Source organism: Takifugu flavidus, chromosome 4 (genome assembly GCF_003711565.1).
Source record: "Takifugu flavidus isolate HTHZ2018 chromosome 4, ASM371156v2, whole genome shotgun sequence".
Classification (NCBI taxonomy): domain Eukaryota; kingdom Metazoa; phylum Chordata; class Actinopteri; order Tetraodontiformes; family Tetraodontidae; genus Takifugu; species Takifugu flavidus.
The window spans coordinates 18,163,660-18,184,250 of record NC_079523.1 but is presented as its reverse complement, the minus strand read 5'-3'; the positions used below and the strand labels follow the sequence as shown (position 1 = coordinate 18,184,250).

The 20,591-nt window shown below is 45.7% G+C and overlaps 2 protein-coding genes, 1 long non-coding RNA gene and 1 other non-coding gene across 28 annotated transcripts in view; 3 read left to right on the top strand and 1 right to left on the bottom strand.

Annotated features, from left to right (window-relative positions):
- LOC130523562 (NACHT, LRR and PYD domains-containing protein 12-like) overlaps positions 1 to 20,591 on the bottom strand; it is a 669,815-nt gene that overhangs the window by 479,493 nt on the left and 169,731 nt on the right. The gene's annotated exons all lie outside the window — the stretch shown is intronic.
- On the top strand, positions 1,860 to 1,977 carry LOC130525089 (5S ribosomal RNA). The gene has a single exon (XR_008950369.1). It is a non-coding gene; the product is annotated as a 5S ribosomal RNA (ribosomal RNA).
- On the top strand, positions 4,264 to 5,502 carry LOC130523585 (alpha-1-antiproteinase-like). 2 transcript variants are annotated; one of them, XM_057028946.1, is made up of 4 exons: positions 4,264 to 4,286; positions 4,448 to 5,084; positions 5,176 to 5,246; positions 5,320 to 5,502. In XM_057028946.1, exons 2-4 carry the CDS (start codon positions 4,448 to 4,450, stop codon positions 5,491 to 5,493), a joined length of 882 nt encoding a protein of 293 aa, XP_056884926.1. In that variant the 5' UTR covers positions 4,264 to 4,286; the 3' UTR covers positions 5,494 to 5,502. The 2 variants fall into 2 exon arrangements, with proteins under 2 accessions (XP_056884926.1, XP_056884925.1); XM_057028945.1 differs by lacking the exon at positions 4,264 to 4,286 and adding an exon at positions 4,308 to 4,356.
- LOC130523627 (uncharacterized) overlaps positions 5,601 to 20,591 on the top strand; it is an 82,028-nt gene continuing 67,037 nt past the window's right edge. The window contains exons 1-3 of the long non-coding RNA XR_008949948.1: positions 5,601 to 5,760; positions 5,843 to 6,110; positions 6,538 to 6,883. This is a non-coding gene — a long non-coding RNA (uncharacterized LOC130523627). The remainder of the gene's footprint in view (positions 5,761 to 5,842; positions 6,111 to 6,537; positions 6,884 to 20,591) is intronic.

The following is a 20,591-nucleotide window of genomic DNA, read 5'->3' as shown; positions in this document are numbered from 1 at the left end:
GAATAGTCGTCAGTAAATGCTAGTGTATATCTGAATCCACCTTTAGCAACTGGATCAACAGGGCCAGCTAGATCGGCATGGACTAGTTCAAGCGGTGATTTCGCTCGTGTATCTGGCTCTCTGTTCCTGGTTTGGACAAATTTTCCTTGTGTGCAGATATCACAACTCAGTTTGGATTTATCCACTTTACCGTTAATCTGCATTCCCTCTACGACATCCTGTAATTTACAGACATCTTCATAATTACGGTGCCCGAGGATTCTGTGCCATGTCTGAATATCAGTACAACTGTTACAACTCATCAGTTACATCATTTACAGTATTCAAGTAATAGAGTCTGTTGTACTCTTTGATGTCAAACCTGGTCCCGCTCTTGTGGATGAGTTCACTGTGGCCTTCTCTAAAGTTGACTGAGGCTCCATTGGTCGTCGCCGCCTTTACGGAGAAAATGTCCTGTGGATACGTCGGAACGTAGCGCGCCTTCTTCAGCGTGGCTTTCATCCTCTTCCCCTCGCGATCCACCAGCGTCACCTCGGCGTCGCCTCTCCTCAGCGCCGCACCGTTTGTTCTCGTGCCATCGGCCAGTTCAACTGTGTGATTTTGGGGCTGGAATGACTCATCACACTTAAGGAACTTTTGTACATCCGTTATTATATGCGAAGTCGCTCCAGTGTCGACCATGAGTCCCCTGTGCTTCAGGCCAAGTTGACATTCACTCACTTTAAATGCGTACGATTGTTCCTCACAGATGTCATCTGCTGCTTGTTTTATGTTATCCTTCTTTTTGCGTCGACACGATGCATCTTTGTGTGTCGAACTTTTACAATATCCACACCATTGTGTCTTCCTTTCTTGGCGCTCATTTGGACATACACGCGCCTTATGTCCTTTCTCGCCACACGTGTAACATGTAATCTCTGGACATGCATGTCTCTCTCTGCGTCTCCAATCTGAGACAGGTGCAGCCACTTTCATGATGTTGTCCTCAGAAACCGTGCGAAACTTTTCCGTGTCCTCAAAACTTCTTAGCTTTGTCTTGAAGTCGGAAAAAGTTAGATTATCATCTCCTTGAGTGATATGGATGGAAAATGGTTTATAGGCCTCTGGTAATCCTTTTAACACCATGGCAATCAAGAGCCCATCACTGAGTGTCTCGTTAGCATTTCTTAGAGCTGTTATTGCCGTCTCAGCCCGGATAATAGAGTCCGTGACACTTTCACTCACCGCTTTCTGCAGGGATGTTAGCTCGGTGTACAGGCTTATAATACGGGGTTTTCCTTTACCGGCATAATGGTCCCTTAATATCTTAAGGGCTTTTCTCCCGTTGTCAGCCGCCTCTCTCATAATAAGGGACAAACTTTTATCGTCCAAAAACTGGATCATTTCGGCATACGACTCCTCGTTCTTCAGGATATCCGCCTCCACGTTGTCCGCGGCGGGTTCATTTAGAAGAGTTTCTTTTAGCCCCAGTAGCCGCATGTGTGCTAACAGCTTCGGCTCCCATAATTCGTAGTTTCGCTCGTCTCCGTCAAAACACAGTCTCACCCATCGGTTACCTACATCTCGCCTGGGCCCATAACCTGTTGGCGCTTGTGGCGCAGTCATTGTGAGGAGTAACTTGCGTTATTAGTATTCTCGACGGAGGAAGAAATCACACCTATCACTCGGTCATCATTGGACCGGAACTAACACGAAACTTTATTGACAAAATCCACATTTATACAGAACAGTGCAGTGAGGTATGAGATCACATGTCAACAGTGACAAAGCAAAATGGACAACCTCCACCAGAATAAGTGTTTCAAGAAAATAAGTTTAGTGTATTAACTTCAAAAGGCCATTTTCTTGCGGCTGCTCTCGCTTACGCCATACCACCCTGAGAACGCCTGATCTCGTCCGATCTCGGAAGCTAAGCAGGGTCGGGCCTGGTTAGTACTTGGATGGGAGACCGCCTGGGAATACCAGGTGCTGTAAGCTTTTTGCACTCTTCCACTGGGTCAGCAGAGGCCGCCAGTGTTCCTGATAATTATCCAGCCAGATGTAATTCACTTCTTAAGTACTTCTAACATTGAGATTTAATGTTGCACTATTGTACATCGTTTGAGATTTAATATTTAACTAATGTTGCATGAGATTTATGTTGCACTCTTCGGTTTGATTCCCGGTGTATTCCCTCGGAGGTCGTATCGGGCCTTTCTGGCCTGTGGGACACGTTGTCGTGACTATGTCTCTCGACTGGTCTGGGAACGCCTGGGGATCCCCCCGGATGAGATGGAAGAAGTAGCTGGGGAGAGGGAACTCTGGGCCTCTCTCCTTAGGCTGCTGCCCCCGCGACCCTACCCCGGATAAGTGGTGGAGGATGGATGGATGCCAAAATCACTTCAGCATCCAGGTCTGGGAACAGCAACTCAAAACAGATCAAACTTTATGGCTATCGGAGCTCCGCCAAGCCTGAAACTGAATTGAATGTATATTTAAATAACTTTAAAACATTTTAAATACTACATCTGCTGCCACCTTCTATTAACAGACGATTTATTCTTTTCTGTTAAATGGGGAACTTTCAAAAAGGTGTTTATCCACAGTTATAAAGATAAACTTTAATGGGAAGGTGAATGTTGTCTTGGAGATGTGTGCAACTTATCAGATGTAAAATATATAAGTTCATCCATGATTAAACTTATATCTTCAAGGATTATCCACATTAATCCGGATAGATAATAGAAAATATATTAACATCACAATGATTTATATAATGAAGTAAATCAGGCCCTTCCTCTTATTATGGGGTTACTGGAAATGTCTCTTTATTGTATAGGGACATAGAAAACTTCATTTTGTGGGTGTGTAATTTACCTATTGTATTGATTTGTCCTTAAAGTCTAATGGTGGCCAGCAAGGCTGCTGGACTCGTTCAGCCCCAGAGGTTTCACACACTGGGCCCCTGGGCCCGGGACCCCTGGGCCCCCCCTGGGCCCTGGACTTATCTCCATACACTGTATAAATGACTGATGCAAATGCACATCTGTCCCAGGGAGACGGCACCCTCAGCTGTGGAGCTCCTTCAGGTTTCTTCTTTTCCTTAAAAGGGGATCAGCATCAAATTCAAAAAGAGTGAATAATTATCATTTTAAACATTAAACATCTTGAATTTAAAGCTTCAAAAGCAAAGTGATTGTCTACGTTCTCTTTGTTATTGGAACTGCTCCTTGTAGAAATGATTTGGAAAAAGAAAGACTTTTAAATGACTTTAAACCGACTTTGAGGAGCCTCACAACATGAAACGGATCAGAACTGGGAGGTCTGGGCTTTGGTGTCTGCATATATGAAAATCAAATGAAATAATGCAGCCAAACTAAAGTTCAGTGATGAGCTGTTTTATTGATGAGTAACACTGACAAGCTGTAGGTTTGCTGCCTCATCTGTGGTCGGGATGCAGATGTGGACCTCACGATCATCATCATTCCAGCTGTGAACGGACGCCACGGTAGAGGAGCTCAGATGGAAGGATGAGGACAGACGACACATTAATGGTTTTTATTCTTGGTTTGTGACTGTCCCAGTGAGACCAGTCCACTGTTTGGAAGTAGTTAAATCCAACCTCTACTCTGAGCTTCAGCAGCAAACACGACAGTGGAAAACGGCTGTGCAAATATATTTTGGAGGACAAGTTCAGCTGCTCTCTGGCGTTTGTGTAATGCAGCCTGGCTTTACCTGGACAATCAATGATGTTCAGCAGCGGCCTCAGCAATGATGAAGGCCCCTGATTACATAACAGGTTGTCCTTCCCTTTTGTGAGGAACTTTCCTTCCTCCTCAGTCTCCTTCCTTCTGAAGAGTGAGCGCAGGCTTCACCTTAATGGTAAATGGTACCAGCAAACACTGGACTGGAGACGCTGGACACAAATGCAGGATGGGGAGGAGATCCATGCAGGTCAGTCAGGACACATGGGAGCAGCAGAATCCCCCAGAGGAAGAGGACTCTCTGTCTCCCAGGGTCCAGAAACATGTCTTCTACGCTTGAATGTACACCTATAGCAGCACTTTAATATGCACCATTTAAAGATGAATATAAATGTAGACCCTTTGGGAAGGTTTTTCCAGCTTCCATCATGTTGTAGGTGCTGTTGGAGCACTAATAAACTAATGATTACACAGAAGCAGCACATCAGAGATAAAGAACAAAAAAAGCAAAGTCCTGCACCTTGTAGGGGAGGATAGTTTGTAAAAGCCTCGGCTGCCGTTGCACCGTCGGGGCTTTGGGGCCAAACAGCGAAGCAGGAGAAGGTGAGTGCACAGCAGCACGACAGTCGTCATGACGAGGGGGTTATGCTCAGTTCCCTCACCGCTGTGGTTGGTGTGTGTTGAGGCACAAGTGGTTGCAGAGCAGCAGAACAAACACTAACCAAGATGCTCTTTGCCTTCTGCTTCTGTCTTTGTTCACTAAGATGAACGCCACCCGGTGTGTCTGGATTTTGTCCATAATCATCTGCGTGGCCAGAGGCCATGTGGGGAACGACATTGGTCAAAACCAGAAGGAGCAGGACACCTCAGCTGACAACAGCACTGAGAGCCTTTCACTGGTCACTGCAGCCAACAGAGAGTTTGCCTTCAGGCTGTACAGGAGCTTAGCTGCTAACCCTGACTCACAAGGCAAGAACATCTTCTTCTCCCCAGTCAGTGTGTCTGTCGCCTTGGCCGCTTTGGCGGTTGGAGCGCGTGGAGAAACCCACCGACAGCTTTTCAGAGGTCTGGTTTTCAACAGCACATGGCTGAGCCAGACGGATGTAGACCAGGCTTTTCAGAGCCTCTTTGAAAAGACGAAGAAGGCGTCCAATGAAGTCACCAGTGAAGGGACGGCTGTATTTATGGACAACCTCTTCAAACCACAGCCTGAGTTCCTGGACACCTTGAAAAAGTCCTACTTTGCAGATGGATTCAATGTTGATTTCACCAAAAGCAGCGAGAGCGCCAACACCATCAACAAGTATGTGGAGGAGAAGACCAGTGGGAAGATTGACAAACTGGTAGAAAGTCTAGATCCGACAACAGTCATGTATCTAATCAGCTATATCTTTTTTAAAGGTAAACACCTGGATGTGGTGCAATTTAGGCGTGTTTCTTATTCATTTGAAACTGTCAACCACAAACTGTGATTCCATGACTTGTAAAACAGGAAAATGGGAAACTCCGTTTGATCCAGATCTGACCAAGGAGGACTTATTCATGGTGGATGAAAAGACCAAGGTTTGAAGTCCACAGTCTTCGGCAAAACCTTTAACCGAATCTCATTTACAAACATGAAACTTTGAATTTTCAGATTCCAGTTCAGATGATGAATATTGAGAAGAGATTTGAAACCTATCGTGACCAGATGTTTAACACATCGGTCCTTCACCTCCCATTTAACAGCTCTCACTCCATGTTGCTGCTGTTGCCAGACGACATGGCAAAACTGGAGAATGCTATTTCTGCCGCTCATGTTACCAAATAGCTGAAATGGATGAAACATAGGTGTGGAAAATGGAGACTCAACCGCTAACTCTTGGTTATTGATGTGGCGGTTGGCTCCTGTCCGTCACCTCATGCTTGTGTCTGTCCCATATCTGTTCCCCAGGAAATACAGTGTTTATATTCCCAAATTCTCCATCAAAACATACTCACTGAAGACTGTGTTGACTGAAATGGGGATGGTAGACATGTTGGTGACAGGGCAGACTTGAGTGGTATTGCAGAGGGGCAACAACTGGCAGTCTCAGACGTAGAGATGTAAAACAGGAACAGCATCAACAATGAGCACAGATTTCTTTCTGACAATTAATTATGTCTGGTATTTCTTGTAGGTTGTCCATCAAGCTACCCTGGATGTTGATGAGGCTGGAGCCACTGCCACAGCTGCTACAGGCATCGCAATAACACTTCACTCCTATAATTATGTTCCAGTCCTGAAGTTCAATCATCACTACACCAAGACAACTCATCTCTCTCCAACTGCAGATTTTTTGATCCAGAATCAGATCTGCCGCCTCATTCTTTGACCCTCCCACCGAGTATCACCCTCTAAAAGAGACAAGCTTCATACTGACGTGCACGCTCGTTAAAGGTCCAAAGGTCAGTAACTGGGAGTTGATGGTTGGGATCAAGTTGAGCTCTGCTGGCAGCTCTACCAGAGTCTAAATGTTTTCAATATGACTCCAATTCTGCTAATGTGGTGGCGCTTCTTCGTGTCAGTGCAGACTCGTGCGCGGGGCTCGTGCACATGAGGGTTAGGCTGGTTTGATGCAAGTCACAGTGGGGTGGGGGCGGGGCTTGTGTAGCATGTGCCGGCCCCTCTCAAACTGTCGCCTAACTGGGCCTTGCTCACGCTCTGATGACTGGCGGGGGCGTGAGCCCTCACACCTGTGCTAGTCTGGGCTGGGGAGGGGGCGAGGCAGAACTTTCCTCTTTCTCCATGAGGCTGGAGCAGCGAACGGATCTGTTCATGACTGTTTGAGTGTGTGTGGTCATGGCAGTGGCTTTTTTGTTGTTTCTGCTTCAGGCTTCAGAAGATGGGGTGCTGCTGTATTAAGACTGAGGAGTGGAGAGACAGCGACAGTGACAGCGACAGCAGTCTGTCAGACTTCCTGCCCAGTAGTGCAACATTAAATCTCAATGTTAGAAGTACTTAAGAAGTGAATAACATCTGGCTGGATAATTATCAGGAACACCAGCGGCCTCTGCTGACCCAGTGGAGGAGTGCAAAAAGCTTACAGCACACTACAGAAACTGCAGATTTTTGATCCAGAATCAGATCTGCCGCCTCATTCTTTGACCCTTCCACCTAGCATCACCCTCTAAGAGAGACAAGCTTCGTACTGATGTGCACGCTCGTTAAAGGTCCAAAGGTAAGTAACTGCGTCACTGCGTAAGTAGCTGCTATAGCAAGACTGATGAGTGGAGCGACAGCGACAGTGATATCAGCAGTCTGTCAGACTTCCTGCCCTACGGTGGATGGAGCACGAAGACGGTGGATCACAGGCAGCACACCACCGCAGGAACCCAGCATGCATGCTTGGATGCAGAGCTTAAAGGAGACAGCAGATGTAAGGAGGAACCTGAGGTTCTTAGGAACCCAACACGTGGTGTCGGTCCCACCCTTGAATCAGACCCCTGTGTGGCGTTGGACAGACTGAGCACAGGCGGAGAGGAAAACACTCTAGATGGGTCAAACAGCTTGTACAGCATCTGTCCCATTGATGCTGATGACCTTGAGCAGGAGAAGAGCCATTGGGCAACAGATGAGCCTGGTCCATCCACTGTGCTGCAAACCAGGTTATTAACACCTCCTCCTGGACCAGACTCTGTTTTTTTCCCAACACCTCCTCCGGGACCAGACCCTGTTTTTTTCCCAACACCTCCTCCTGGACCAGACCCTGGTTTTTTCCCAGCACCTCCTCCTGGACCTGATCCTGTTTTTTTCCCAGTACCTCCTCCTGGACCAGACACTGTTTTTTTCCCAGTACCTCCTCCTGGACCTGATCCTGGTTTTTTCCCACCACCTCCTCCTGGACCAGACACTGTTTTTTTCCCATCACCTCCTCCTGAACTGTCTGTGCAGAGTGAGTTCGATGTGCGTCTGACCACGATATCCTCACCGGATATCGGTCAACAAACTTGCCGTGGATCCACCGAGTTTGACTGGCAGGACAATGCGGAGCTCAAACGTCCGTGGCTTCCAGCGAATTCACACGTAAGGAAAATCCCGAGCCGAGATGAGGGCGATGGTCCCTCTGTCCCGATTTGTTTTTATAACACACCTGAAGACCTGCCCCCCCCCCCCCCGAGACCTGAGTGTCAGGATGTTGCCACTCAAACTTTGCCCCCTGGTGCTGGTGGAGATGCTCCCACTCCATCCAAAATTCACTCCGTCTGTCCTGAGCAGCGCGTGATGGCTGAAGGGGGCAACAGTGGGGACGAGACGAAGGGAATGGTGTGGTCCCCAGGCTAAGTTCTGTTTGAGCAAAAAGGATTTGTTGATGTACCTCATTCACATTCTGTCCAGTGTGAAATCACAGAATCTGAAACCACTGACTATGATGAGTGTTTAAAAACCATTACAAGTGTTTAAACACCATTTAAACACGAATGTGTGCAGAATATCCAGGTACAGGTGAGTTACTGATGGATGTAAATATGACTGAACAGTCCTAAAGTGTATTTTGCACTGTGTTTTTCTCTGTTTTTTGTCATAACGTCTTCCACCCAGCAGGGGGCAGAATATCCATAAGGTTTATTGCTCTTTTTCGTCGCCCCCGCGCTTGTTTACAATGAGGATGATTTCATTCCTGAGGGCCGTAATGAATAAGATGAATAATACTAATGAAATAATGCGTGTTAGCTGGAGAGCTGATGCACACTTTGGTGTCACTGCCACATCAGTCTTGTTCAACATTGGTCTCAAGTTTCCCTTGCCCGGATGCAGGTCACCGGGGCCCCCTCCTGGAGCCAGGCCTGGGGGCGGTGCACGTTGGTGAGCGCCTGGTGGCCGGACCTCTCTCAAGCAACAGTGGCAAGGAAAAACTCCCCTTTAACAGGAAGAAACTTTGAGCAGGACCAGGCTCATGTAGGGGGACCCTCCTACTGATGGGGGGGCTGGGTAGAGAGATAGGAGAGGAGAGGAGAGGAGAGGAGAGGAGAGGAGAGGAGGAGAGGAGAGGAGGAGAGGAGAGGAGAGGAGAGGAGGAGAGGAAACCATGACCCAGTGGGGTGACAGAGGCCTGTCAGGTGATCATTTTTCCGGTCCCCGGCAGCCTTGGCCTATAACAGCATAACTAACATGTGACCTAACAATTAGACGACCACCTAAGTATGATAATCTGTCTGTCTATGATAGTAACTGGAACTACTGAATTAGTAACAATAAGCTTTTTCAAAGAGGTAGGTTTTAAGTCTGATCTTAAAGCAGCGATGGAGTCAGCCTCCCATACCTGGACAGGGAGCTGGTTCCATAGCAGGGGGGCCTGGTAGCTAAATGCTCGGCCCCCCATTCTACTCCTAGAAACTCTGGGAATCACAAGTAGACCAGCATTCTGAGAGCGGAGCGGTCTATTGGGCTGGTAAGGTGTCACTAGCTCCTCCAGGTAGCATGGAGCTAGGCCTCTGAGGACCTGGTAGGTCAAAAGAAGGGTTTTAAAAATTATTCTAAATTTAACGGGCAGCCAATGAAGTGACACCAGTACAGGAGTCATGTGATCTCTTTTGTCAATACCTGTCAGAACTCTGGCTGCAGCATTCTGGATCAGCTGGAGGCTTCTTAAAGAGTTGTTTGGACACCCTGATAATAAAGAATTACAATAGTCCAGCCTGGAAGTAACAAATGCTGGACTAACTTTTCAGCATCATGGTGGGTCAGCAGCTTCCTGATCTTTGTGATGTTCCTCAGGTGAAAAAAGGCACTTCTAGAGACTAATTTAATGTGTGAGTTGAAGGAGAGATTTTGATCAAAAGTTACTCCAAGATTCCTCACAGAGAGACTAGATGTTAATGAGATACCATCTAGACTCTAGATGGTATCTCATTAACATCTCGTCTCTCATATGATCACTCTAGATTCTAGAGTGATCATATGATCTAATCCAGGGGTCACCAACACGGTGCCCGCGGGCACCCGGTCGCCCGTAAGAACCACATGAGTCGCCCGCCGGCCTGTTCTAAAAATAGCTCAAATAGCACCACTTACCAATGAGCTGCATCTAATTTATTTTGTTTGCTATTCTTGTTTAAATCACACTTACACATAAACTGGAAATAACAATATATATATTTTTAAAAATAAAATAGTTCAAAGGTCAGTATGATGCGCGTGACCAAAACGTAGCGTCTACACAGATCACTACGACTAAACAACCTAGCGGGCGCAGCCAAAACGAGGAGACTGACCCATAAAAAGATGGCAGAAAAAAGAAAGAAGACAGATCATTTTCACCACGAATGGGAGGTCGAGGGTTTTTTTACCACTGTGAAAGGAGCATGTGTTTGTCTTATTTGCGGGGCGACTGTGGCGACGGCGAAGCGGCACAATGTGGAGAGACATTTCACAACGTGTCACAAGCTACCATGCTAACTATTCACAGGGCAGGGCACTGCCAGCAGGAAAAGCCCGAGAGTTAAAGGCAGCTTTGTGCAAACAGCAAGCTTTTTCACAAGGCCAGTTAAAGCCTCCCAAAAAGCAACCGAAGCCTCATTTAGAGCTGCACAATTCTTGATTAAAAAGAAGGCGGCATTTTCAGACAGGGAGGTAGTTAAAGAAGCAATGATGTTGATTGCCAAAACTGTACTTGAAGACGAGAAATACGGAACCGACGTGATCTCCAATCTCTCCGATGTTCAACTGGGGGCAGCTACGATGGTAAGAAGAGTGTCTGCGATGTCCGGGAACTTGGCCGACCAGCTGGGCCGTGACCTGGCGAGGTGCAGGTGGTTTAGCCTCCTGTGACGAGTCGGTGGACAGCAGCAGTACGGCGCTGCTGAGGATCTTTATCAGGAAGGCGTTTGATGATTTCTCCACAAAAGAACTTCTCACACTACTGCCCCTAAAGACAACTACGAGGGGAGTTGACATATATAACGAGGGGAGTTGACATATATAACGAGGGGAGTTGACCTATATAACGAGGTGAAGGAGTTTTTGGGGGAGAGAAAAAAGTGCCGCTGGAAAAGTGGTATCAGGACTACAGACGGGGCGGGCTCCCGCTTTGTGAGCGGCGCCGACTACAGCGGTCGACTTGCCGGCTTTCGCAAAATTGCTAAATACGCGCTAGCATGCTGTTTAAGCTATGGTAGCGGTATGTTTTACCATGCCCGCGCCCTATAATCCGGAGCGCCTGATGTATGTGTTAAATACAGAAATAGCACCCGTAACTGAGGCTGCACCTTTTAATACGGTGCGCCCTTTGGTCGCGAACATACGGTATATAGAACATAGTTTGTGCATGATATCACTCCGCGTCTGCGCAAACCCCACAACCTCCTATCTTTAGTATTGCTGCGCCAACTGGTGGTCTTTTGGGTTGAGGATAACGGTGATCTATATGTAGCTATATGTAGCTATAGCGTCATTGGCCTCCACTCCAGCCACTCCTGGTAGTTCCTCAAAAACACTGAGTTTCTAGTGGATGCACAATCTGTGGAAGCCAACATAGAAACTTCTGAAGAGCCAAAGTTCTTGCAACAAAAATATAGTCCCCAATTAGGTTGTTTTGTTATCACACGACCCCGTCCCCATTATCTTAAGAGAATATAAAAGAATGAGTGGAGACAGAAGAGAGAATGAGACGTTTTTGGCGCGTGTCGCTCTTGATTTTGTGTTTATTTTTGCAGTAAGAAACTAAAGGAGGCCTTTTCACTTTATGTTTGATTAAATTTAAGCTGATATTCCATTCTTGACATCTTTAAATTTACTGTATTCATGGGAGTTTTATTTGGTCATTTTGCTTCTTTTTTTTCCTATTTCCCACATTTATTCATAGTTTTTATTAGATTGCAATAAATCCTATAACATTGAACAGACTGACTAAAGTCAAATGACCTGCGGTTCCCACCGATAGCCGTCATTCTGATGGGTTTTGCTGGCTGCAGCTGAAATATTCCAATGCTCCATGTCACAGAGACAGTAAATACTAAACCCTAAAGATTCTGAAGGCATGATGTAAAATAGTAACGTATAATACAGACATTTGAAGAGACAATTAAGAGAATGTTTCCATGCTTCTAAGAGTGGCCGAGGAGCCATTTAGAACTTTATAAAGATGCATTGTGTGATACCAGGAACTAATTTAACTTCAGGCAAAGCTGCTTCTGCTTTGTTGACCATCGACTGATCTCCTGAAAGTCCACCAGCGCTTTAAAAACTGAATTTTTCATCTATGGAGGGAGTAGACGGCAGATGTTTCCACAGATGCTCTTCACCAGTGGTCAGTGAGTGATGCAGCAGATGAGCGGGAGAGTTGACTGGCTTCTACCAGCCATGTCTCAATGTCTCCAGCCCATAGTGTGGATTCTCTACGAGATCAGACAGCAGCTTCACTCTGAATCCTGCAGCTGGTTCCCACTCAGGTCCAGTTCTCTGAGATGGGAGGGATTGGACCTCAGCGCCGAGGCCAGAGAGTCACAGCTGATCTCTGATAAACTGCAGCTCCTTAATCTAAATAAAGAAGGGAAACTTTTAAAGGTTATAAGTGAAACCAGTAGTAATCTGAAAGGTTAATCAAAGGCATGATCTGTAAATATTTAATTTAGTTACAGGTTAAAAAATGATAGTAATATGTAATTACCACAATTCCACCTCTCAGGTTTGCACTGTTCCAAGGAGAATATATATTGTTCTGGCCCTCACTCTTCCCAGGTTCTCCCACCTCTTTCCCTCCCATTCATCATGGAGATCCATCTCACCTGTGGTCATCTTTAAAGCACAACCTGTCTTAGATGACTTCCTGTCTCCCTCACCATCTCCCTCCTCGTTGGCTGGTGTCTACCAGGCACTCACCTAGTTTGTCTAATTTGTGGTACCATCTGTCGGCTTTTTCATTGTCTTAAATCAATTATCATGAATAAGTGGTCCCCGTGTGGCCTCCATCCTGAAGGAACTGGGCACAACACACACACTCAGAAAGTGTGAGGACCCTCGGATGGAATAATGGACATTTGAGAATGGGGTTTTACCTCAGAGTTTCCAGTCGGCAGTTTGAAAGTGGGAAGAGAAAACACAGAGCAGTCACTCTGGATCCTGCAGCTGTTCTGACTCAGGTCCAGTCTCTGAGATGGGAGGGATTGGACCTCAGCGCCGAGGCCAGAGGCCACAGCTGATCTTGATAAAGGCAGTAGTCTAATCTGAAAATGCAGGGAGGTTAACGGTGAAGGTCTGCATGTTATCTGCACCAGTACTAAACTACGTTAGTTCTTGTTGGGTCAGACCTGAATTCACGATATTACAAGGAATTGTTTAATGTGGTGCATCACAGCAGTGTTAGAACAGCCTCACTTCACCATCTTAGCAGTGTATGAGGTAGAAAAATGAAGGACTGACCTGAGCCTCTCCAGTTTACAGTTTGGACTCTCCAGTCCAGAACAGAGCGCTTCACTCCTGAATCCTGCAGCTGGTTCCCATCAGGTCCAGTTCTCTGAGATGGGAGGGATTGGACCTCAGCGCCGAGGCCAGAGAGTCACAGCTGATCTCTGATAACCTGCAGCGCCATAATCTAAATAAAGAAGGGAACTTTTATAAGGTTATAAGTGAAACCATTCATCTGAAAGGTTAATCAAAGGCATGATCTGTAAATATTTAATTTAGTTACAGGTTAAAAAATGATAGTAATATGTAATTACCACAATTCCAACCTCTCAGGTTTGCACTGTTCCAAAGGAGAATATATATTGTTCTGGCCCTCACTCTTCCCAGGTTCTCCCACCTCTTTCCCTCCCATCTCATCATGGAGATCCATCTCACCTGTGGCTCATCTTTAAAGGCACAACCTGTCTTAGATGACTTCCTGTCTCCCTCACCATCTCCCTCCTCGTTGGCTGGTGTCTACCAGGCACCCTCACCTAGTTTTGTCTAATTTTGGTTACCATCTGTCGGCTTTTTCATTGTCCTTAAATCAATTTATCATGAATAAGTGGTCCCCGTGTGGCCCTCCCTCCTGAAGGAACTGGGCACAACACACACACTCAGAAAGTGTGAGGACCCTCGGATGGAATAATGGACATTTTTGAGAATGGTGTTTACCTCAGAGTTTCCAGTCGGCAGTTTGGAAAGTGGAGAAAACCACAGAGCAGCTTCACTCCTGGATCCTGCAGCTGGTTCCAACTCAGGTCCAGTTCTCTGAGATGGGAGGGATTGGACCTCAGCGCCGAGGCCAGAGAGCCACAGCTGATCTCTGATAAACTGCAGTCAATCAATCTGAAAAATGCAGGATGAGGTTATACGGTGCAGGTCTGCATGTTATCTGCGTCAGTACTAAACCTACGTTAGTTCTTAGTTGGGTCAGACCTGAATTCACGATATTACAAGGAATTTTTTTAATGTGGTGCATCACAGCAGTGTTGAGAACAGCCTCACTTCACCATCTTAGCAGCTGGTATATAGGTAGAAAAATGAAGACTGACCTGAGCCTCTCCAGTTTACAGTTTGGACTCTCCAGTCCAGAACAGAGCCGCTTCACTCCTGAATCCTGCAACGTGTTGTAGCTCAGGTCCAGAACCCTCAGATGGGAGAGGTTGGACTTCAGAGCTGAGGCCACAGAATCACAGCTGGTCTCTGATAAACTGCAGCCACTTAGGCTAAAATAAAAAACAATTTTTTGAGAGAAGACAAATAAAAATCAACATGTACCAGAGCAAAACACAGCTTACAAGCAACAAACCTCTGGTCCTGCACCGGCTTATCTGCCGTATGTTCCTATTTTGGGTTCTTTCAGGGCGGTTGGACAAGATCTACAGCGTATGTAAAGTGTGTGTAGGTCAAAATACCTTCCAAGTTTGTGAGACCACATTTCTCAATAGCACTCAACTCTTGTCAGGAGTTGGGACAAAGCGACCCACTCCTGATAGCTTGTGGGCGATGCTGCAGCGACCCTGCAATCCCTACACTCTCTGGTGAAACCAAATCAAAGGTTTTAGACACTGCTGGATGCTGGAAGGGTGGCTATAGTCTGGACGCATCGTTCCCCTGACTGCACATTTCTCCAACAATGATTGGCAGCTGGTGTCACTTGTTCTCCAGATGAGAGAAGGAAAGAGAGCCCCCCCACAGTGTGTTTGATTGCCCCACTGCAAGCTCAATGCTGCCAGAAAACATTGCAGGAGCATCAATTCCCCTCAGGGCATCAACAAGGACCTCAGGAAAAGGTGCAGCTGCCACCTACTAGAGACAAGCACACTGAGCTGAGATTCAAAGCCCTCTCCTCCCAAGAGAAGAGCTTGTTTGTTGGAGGCTCTTCTGGGCGATACCTGGTGCCACAGCTCCAGCTCAGCCCGTCTCTGGAGCTGAGGTGGAGCTTAGCAAGTTTCATGGTTCTCCACCACTTCCTCTCGCTGAGGACCTTCTCAGCTGGTGGTTTCTGCTCCACCTTCCAAGTTGAGCAGGTGATACTTCTGCATTCCTGCCACCAGTGTCTCTGCAGAAAGAGTCTTCTCTACTGTTTTATATTAGATTGTAGAAAATTAGGATTTTTGGTTGATGTCTTAGATGTTGTTGACTAAGAGCAGGTTTTCTTTAATAACATAGAAAGATTCGATGAGAAGAGCAAATGTATTATTTTATGAGCTACTTCCACTACTATTATATACACATACTTCCATATTGTCTTAGATTGCAAGCTGCATTTATTGCATCGTTCATAGAAAGTCATATTTGTGAGAGGAAAAACTCAAATAAGGTCATTTTCTTTAATGACCATTACAACAGAAGGAGGCGATGAACAAACAGATTTATCTAAAAATGTGTGAAAACTTATGGATGGAAACCTTTTTAAAATGGTTGCATTGTGTAGAATCGGTGTAGAATCAACTTGTTGACTTCTGATTTGGACTCCAATGGAAGTGAGGTGCAACAATTGTGGATGCTGAAAGCTTCAGATCTTCATGAAGGTTTCTGTGGTTGGACTGACCTGCTGCCCCTTTAAGAGGGAGGCAGGTTTGGGCTTCTGGCTGGAATGAAGCCACCTAAGATGAGAATGACTGCAGGCTTTCGGTACCAAGGTTTAACAGGGTGCTCACTTCACACTTGGGCTTTCTCTTTTTGGGATGGCTTTTCTCAGGAGAGAAGGGGCATGGCACACTGCAGCAGCTTTCTTTTGGGGTTTCTAGTTTTCCTTCTGATCTTTAAAAGACAGGAAGAACCATTTTTGATTGGTCTGAATGTTTGGGCGGTTTTGTGGCCAGCCTAAAATAAAACAAGACAAATCTACAACTGATACTTCCTTTCTAGTCATTGATGACCATCCTCACATGGGACAGATTTCCACAACCAATTTAATACTGCAAATCTGTCCTGTGTGGTCTTTTTTCTGAGAACTGTAACACTACGTTTATAACAAAGATCAAACATGAAACAGTTATTGTCTAACTAGTTACACCTGGGAAAGTACTGGATCATCTCTGACTGACCTGAGAGTCTCCAGCTTACAGAGAGGATCCTGGAGAAAACCACAGAGCAGCTTCACTCCTGGATCCTTCAGCTGGTTCTTACTCAGGTCCAGAACCCTCAGATGGGAGGGATTGGACCTCAGCGCCGAGGCCAGAGAGTCACAGCTGATCTCTGATAACCTGCAGCACCACAGCCTGGAAAAGGAATAAATGGGGCAAATAAAAACACATTTCTAAATCTGAAAATGAAGAGAAAAGCAGAAAATGTAAAGAAATTTAGAAAAGACCAACAGAGGCCTCCTGACCTGAGCGTCTCCAGTCTGCAGTTTGGATGCATCATTGCAGAAGACAGTAACTTTACTCGGCATCTGTCAGGCTTTGGTTCTGCTTAAGCTCAGCTCCCGTAGATGAGAAGGGTTTGACGTCATTGCTGAGGCCACAACTTCCCAATGACTCGTTGAAAGAAAACTACCAGACAGTCTGTTGTGTATGAAACAAAAATAGTGAGTCAAACTTTGGGATTTCTCATCAACTTATCTGAGAATCTACCTCAACACAAATGTAGCTCATTTCCTGGAAAAGCTAAATTCAACACCGTAGAGCAACAGTTTGAACGACCATCAGATCTGAAATGCAACTGAATTATTCTCAACATTTGTCTTATTTTAGAACAGCTCATAATTACTCAATATTTAAAATGATTATAGCAAATGGTTTAAAGAAACGTGCATCTTTTTATCTGTCTATCGGCTCTTTGGATATTTTGCATTTCATCCAATTTGTACGATGGTGCGTCAAGTCTTAATTCAGCGATCCGATCGATGACATCAGAGTCTCTGGTTGCATCGATTGCCCTCAGCTTCTGTTCTATCTGCCTGTTTCCCTTCAAATCATTTTCACTGCACCTTTTGTTGCTAGTGATGAAGTTGCCACCTAACGGGTGTGGAAAGGCTCAAACAACTTTGTGGGTCACATAAAGGCTCCAAACGGAACCGCCACAAAGACCTAAAACACCCATTTAAACCAACGAGGCCGGCTGTTTTTACGTTGAACAAATGAAGCAAAATAGTCACGTGTCATTAGTTAAAATGTGTTTTTCTGTCGTTAGAATACGATGTATACAAACAAACAAAAGTTATTTAATGACATGACAGTAATTTCATGATAGTCAGTTAACTTGTGGCTCCTATTATTCCTGCCTTATGTTGGTTTGTCTGGATTGACCTTTGAACTTATATCCAGCCAGTGTTGAACATTTCTGGATGAATTGTTGTTTTTTTTAATTTATGGACGCTGCAATGGAGATAAAGAATTGAAGGAATGACCACTGGAGGGGGGGTATTGCTACCTGACATGATCCACTCGCTTGATTTAAACGCCGATGTCCGGCCCCAAAAATCTTTACTTACTCGCCTTCCTGCAGTTCCTCACAGCTGGAATCAGGCGACGTCGTCCCTCATCTGAGGTGTTGTACTGCTGCAGGTTCAGCTCATCCAGAACCTCCTCTGACATCTGCAGCAGGTAGGCCAGAGCTGAACAGTGGATCTCTGACAGTTCCCTCTCTGATTTCTTCCCTGACTTCAGGAACTCTTGGATCTCCTGATGGACTGACTGATCCTTCATCTCCATCAGACAGTGGAAGATGTTGATGCTTCTGTCTGGGGAGATTTCATCACTGTTCACCTCCTTCAGGTTGTTGAGGACCTTCTGGATGGTTTCTGGGTGGCTGTTCCTCTGATCCAACAGTCCACCCAAGATCCTCTGATTGGACTCCAGAGAGAGACCATGAAGGAAGCGAACAAACAAGTCCAGGTGGCCATTTTCACTTTTGAGAGATTTCATTAGTGCTCTCCTGAGGAAGTCATCAAGAGATGTGAGTGGATCGTTATTGTAAACAACCCAGCAAACTGGAAAAGCGGTTTGGTTTCGAATATTTTAGGAACTGATTTATAACCGCTGTGTCTTTCTGGTGGTGTAACGGTGGATGGTGGAACATGTAGACGGCAGCCAGAAACTCCTGAACGCTCAGATGAACAAAGCAGTAGACTGATTTCTGGAAGATCACACTCTCTCTCTTGAAGATCTCTGTACAAACTCCTGAGTACACCGACACCTCGGAGACGTCCAGTCCACATCGCTCCAGGTCTTCTGAGTAGAACATGATGTTTCCTTTCTCCAGATGTTCAAACGCCAGCCGACCCAACTTCAGAAGGAGTTTTTTATCAGCCTCTTAGTCAGTCTCCTGGTCTCTGCTTTCCTCCATACTTCTGCTTCTTCCTCTTTATCTGAACCCTCAGGAAGTGTGAGTAGAGGTCAGTCAGGGTTTTGGGCAGCTCTCCTCTCTGGTCTCTGGTCATCATGTCCTCCAGAACTATAGCAGCGATCCAGCAGAAAACTGGGATCAGACACATGATGTGGAGGCTCCTGGAGGCCTTGATGTGTGAGATGATTCTCTTGGACAGATCTTCATCACTGAACCTCCTCCTGAAGTACTCCTCCTTCTGGGAGTCAGTGAAGCCTCGTACTTCTGTGATCCTGTCAACACACGAGGGAGGAATCTGATAGGCTGCTGCAGGTCTGGAGGTGATCCAGATGAGAGCTGAGGGAAGCAGGTTCCCCTGGATGAGGTTCACCAGGAGCACGCCAACGGACGATACTTGTGTGACATCAGAGATGAGCTGATGCTTGTTGAAACCCAGTGAAAATCTGCTTTCATCCAGGCCATCAAAGATGAACAGAAGTTTCCAGACAGTCAGATCTTCTGCTCTGATCTTCTGTAATGTTGGATGGAAAACATGAAGCAGTGAGAGAAGACTGTGCTGCTCATCTCTGATCAAGTTCAGCTCCCTGCATGAGAGCGGAAGCACCAGACTGATGTCTTGGTTCTCCAAACCTTCTGCCCAGTCCAGACTGAACTTCTGCACTGAGAAGGTTTTTCCAACGCCGGCGACACCGTTGGTCAGAACCACTCTGATGTGTCTCTGTTGCTCAGATAAGACTTTGAAGATGTCCTGGCACTTGATTGGAGTGTCCTGGATGTTCTTCTTGGAGGTTCTCTCAAGCTGTCTCACCTCATGTTGTGTGTCCACCTCCTCACTTTGTCCCTCAGTGATGTAGAGCTCAGTGTAGATCTTGTTCAGCAGGGTTCCACTTCCTGCTTCATGAGTTCCTTCAGTCACATGTTCACATCTTCTCTTCAGACTCATCTTATGACCTTCTATCACCTCCTGCAGATCACTTCCTGAACATAAGTAAACCAATGATTTCCATCTATAATAAATCATCAACACAACTACAAATTCATGACATCACAAATTAAATCTCATATTGAACAGTTTTACTTTGTTTGGGCTTCATTTCAGCATCTCCAGATCTGCTTCCAGATTGTGAACAAGAGGACTCTCCTGGTGGAGCTGACTGGTCCCAGTTTGATAGGATGTGCTCCCCCCTCTCACTATGAAACACATCTCTATTAGTCCTTTGATTTATAGGATGAAAGAACCTGATCAAGACTCAATATTGTTCCAGCATTTATGTCTGAATTCATCTTTCAGTTTAAACCTGATTCTTGTTTCTAATCAACAATATTCACATTAAGTCTGTAACTATATGACTGTCTGAGGTTTAAGTGTTAAACATCTCCAATAATAAACTCACAACCTGCTGCTGTTAATGTGACTAACAGCTGCCACACAAACACATCATCACGCTTTAGTTTTCTTACATTTCCTCTGAACTTCTGAAGTTATTCTTATCTTTGGACCGGTCACTCTTCAGGGACACACAGCTGGGCACTGTGGACTCTGCTCTGTCCTCGTCCATCCTGAGGAAACATCAGAAATAGTGATGAGACTGTGATGAAGGTAAATAATCTGTAGAGGTTGAGTTAAATAATCCCAATTCACTGCATTTTTATCAAACAGGAACATTTCTAATCCATTCTGGATAACAACTGAATCAATAAATCAATGATGTCTCTGTATCATTTTCATGTTTTCAGAGTTTAAGCTGCTTTTTTTAACTGTTCCCTGCAGTGAGAAAAGAACTGGCACCTTTTCCAGCCCCTCATCCTGCAGCACTGAATGTGCTCTAAAGTTCTTTCCAGAGCAAACGTCTCTGCACTTGCAGCAACATGTTGTAGTCATGGATCCGTGAGGAGAACCGGATACAGGAAACGCCCCCACTTTGATCCCAAAACCCAACTGGTGGCCAACGGTGGTCCGGCAACGACGGGGACGCTGGTCCATCGGGCCCACAACACTGGTTTTCCACAGGCCAACATGGTGAAAGGACTGTCTTCAGCTCAGCCACTAAATTATCTGGTGCTACATAAACATACTAGTCAGGACTTTTTAACTTCCCTCATTTGTTCCCCTCTTCAATTATTTCTATGATCCAAGTCCTCAAAGATCACTGCTCTATTTAAAATAGATGAAAGAAATGACACCCACTCCTGCATTTCTTTCACAG

What these genes read in the sequence shown, in the direction of transcription:
- LOC130523585 (XM_057028945.1), top strand. Translation starts at nt 4,315, where the DNA reads ATGACGAGGGGGTTATGCTCAGTTCCCTCACCGCTGTGGTTG. An exon ending in TTCCCTCACCGCTGTGGTTG is followed by an intron (nt 4,357 to 4,447) that starts GTGTGTGTTGAG and finishes TTGTTCACTAAG; the next exon opens with ATGAACGCCACCCGGTGTGT. An exon ending in TGGTGGATGAAAAGACCAAG is followed by an intron (nt 5,247 to 5,319) that starts GTTTGAAGTCCA and finishes TTGAATTTTCAG; the next exon opens with ATTCCAGTTCAGATGATGAA.